Source organism: Protobothrops mucrosquamatus, unplaced genomic scaffold, assembly GCF_001527695.2.
Source record: "Protobothrops mucrosquamatus isolate PMUCROS unplaced genomic scaffold, P.Mucros_1.0 scaffold1620, whole genome shotgun sequence".
NCBI lineage: Eukaryota > Metazoa > Chordata > Lepidosauria > Squamata > Viperidae > Protobothrops > Protobothrops mucrosquamatus.
Window position 1 is genome coordinate 103,884 of NW_015387781.1, and position 1,867 is coordinate 105,750.

General features: G+C 40.4%; 1 protein-coding gene across 1 annotated transcript in view; it reads left to right on the forward strand.

The window, feature by feature from the left end:
- The window catches only part of LOC107293452 (dystonin), a gene marked incomplete at its 5' end in the record, with an annotated part of 166,922 nt that overhangs the window by 103,241 nt on the left and 61,814 nt on the right, over nucleotides 1-1,867 (forward strand). Inside the window, 1 exon segment of the mRNA XM_029285407.1 lies at nucleotides 1,358-1,576. Coding sequence (XP_029141240.1) covers nucleotides 1,358-1,576 — 219 coding nt within the window.

Below are 1,867 nucleotides of genomic sequence, written 5' to 3' on the forward strand. Positions count from 1 at the left end.
TCTCTCCCAGCGGCTTTACATAAATATTGAACAAGAGGGGAGAGAGGACCGACCCCTGAGGCACCCCACAAGTGAGGGGCCTAGGAGTCGACCTCTGTCCCCCTGCCAATACAGACTGCGTACGGTCGGTGAGGAAGGAGGAGAACCACCGCATAACGCAGAGAAGACCTGGTTTTTAAAAAATGCAGTCTTCTCTGATTTATTATTGGAAATGCTCTGCTGAATATAAAGTCTTCTGGGCATAGAAGAAACTCTTTGGTCCACAGAAAGTAAAGTTTAAGCTAAGGTTGGTTTCAGGAAGTTTGCCTAGACCCGTTTACAGAATAGCCTTTCACAAAAAGGGTTGCCTGTTCATTTCTATCCAGGATCTCATTACAGTCTTTCTTTAATCTTGTGGTTATTTCTGATGGAGAATACTTCCTAGTTGTGCTTCCTTCTTATCCATCCTTAGCTCTCTGTTTGTTTTTGTTTGTTGGTTTGTTTTAATGAAAATAAGATTACACACTTGTTGAGATGATAGATTTCTGTCTTAATTATATGTGTATTGAGTGTACCATTTTTCAGATCTGTTCTGCATAATTAGGTAAGAGAAATACCAGGATAGTTTGGTGTGTTTTTTTGTTAAAAATAAGATTGGAAATTTTATTTATTTATTTATTATTTTATTAAATTTGTTTACTGTCCATCTCACCACGAGGTGACTAAAATAAGTGTGTCACAGTTTAAAAATCCCTCCAAAGTCCCCTCCCAAACTCGGCCAGTCCAATATTTGTGACCCTTAGCCCTCCAGATATTGCAATGTTCAGCCACCCAAAAACTTGACAACTTCTAAATTACACTACCTTTTGCCTGAAAGGTAGTGTAATTTAGTATAAAACTAAATTAAAGGTAGTGTAAAATATAATTTATAATGGTAGGACATTGATAACTATGATGATTTATAATGTGGGAGCATTCCTGCTATCAATCTCAGTTTGCTTAGATCTGCAATACTGTAGATGTCCTTTTGAAGATTCCACTGCCATCAGAGGCCGATCTGTTTCATATGGGCGAGAGGACCTTCTTAGACTAGGCAATGCACTCTTTAAGGAGATGTATTTGGCTCCCCCTCTCCTGGTATTTAGGAAAATAATGAAAGCCCATCTGTTTCACCAATTTTTAAATTGTGGATTGGATTTTCTCTCTTCTTAAGTTCTATAATTATCAATTACTAAGCCACCTTGAGTGTTACAGGGCTAGAACAGCAGGCTATGAACTTGACAAATCAATACATAATAGTGTCCAAATTGTTTGCCAAATTAAAATGTTGCAAAGCTGTTAGAGATCATGCTGTGGTTTCTTGATAACTTTGTTACAGAACAAACTGGAAAATCTTTTGCATAAATACGACATGCTCTGTCAAATGAACTCCAAGAGAAACTTGCAACTAGAACGGGCTCAATCTCTAGTTAGCCAGTTTTGGGAGACTTATGAAGAGATTTGGCCTTGGCTAAGTGAAACCGAGATCGTCATCTCACAGCTTCCAGCACCGGCTCTTGAATACGAAACTCTGAGGCAGCAGCAAGAAGACCACCGGGTAAGGTGTCTGTGGAGAGTCTCAATCATCCAAGTCATGGTTGTCCCAAAGGACAAGTCTTTAGGACAACATTGGCTCTGGTCGCAAGCATCTTTAAAAGTGTCATTGATTCCAGAAATCAAGTGCAGTAATTTGTGGGAAAAAACCCAAATTGGTTAGGTTTTTAGTGGGGTGTTTTGAGAAATTTTTAGGGGGTGTGGGGGGGGATAGGGTGGGTAGGCCAACCCATGCCATGTCGGAGGGACACGGCACTAAAGTGATCAGGGGGGAGGTTGGGGGACCAGGGGAGGG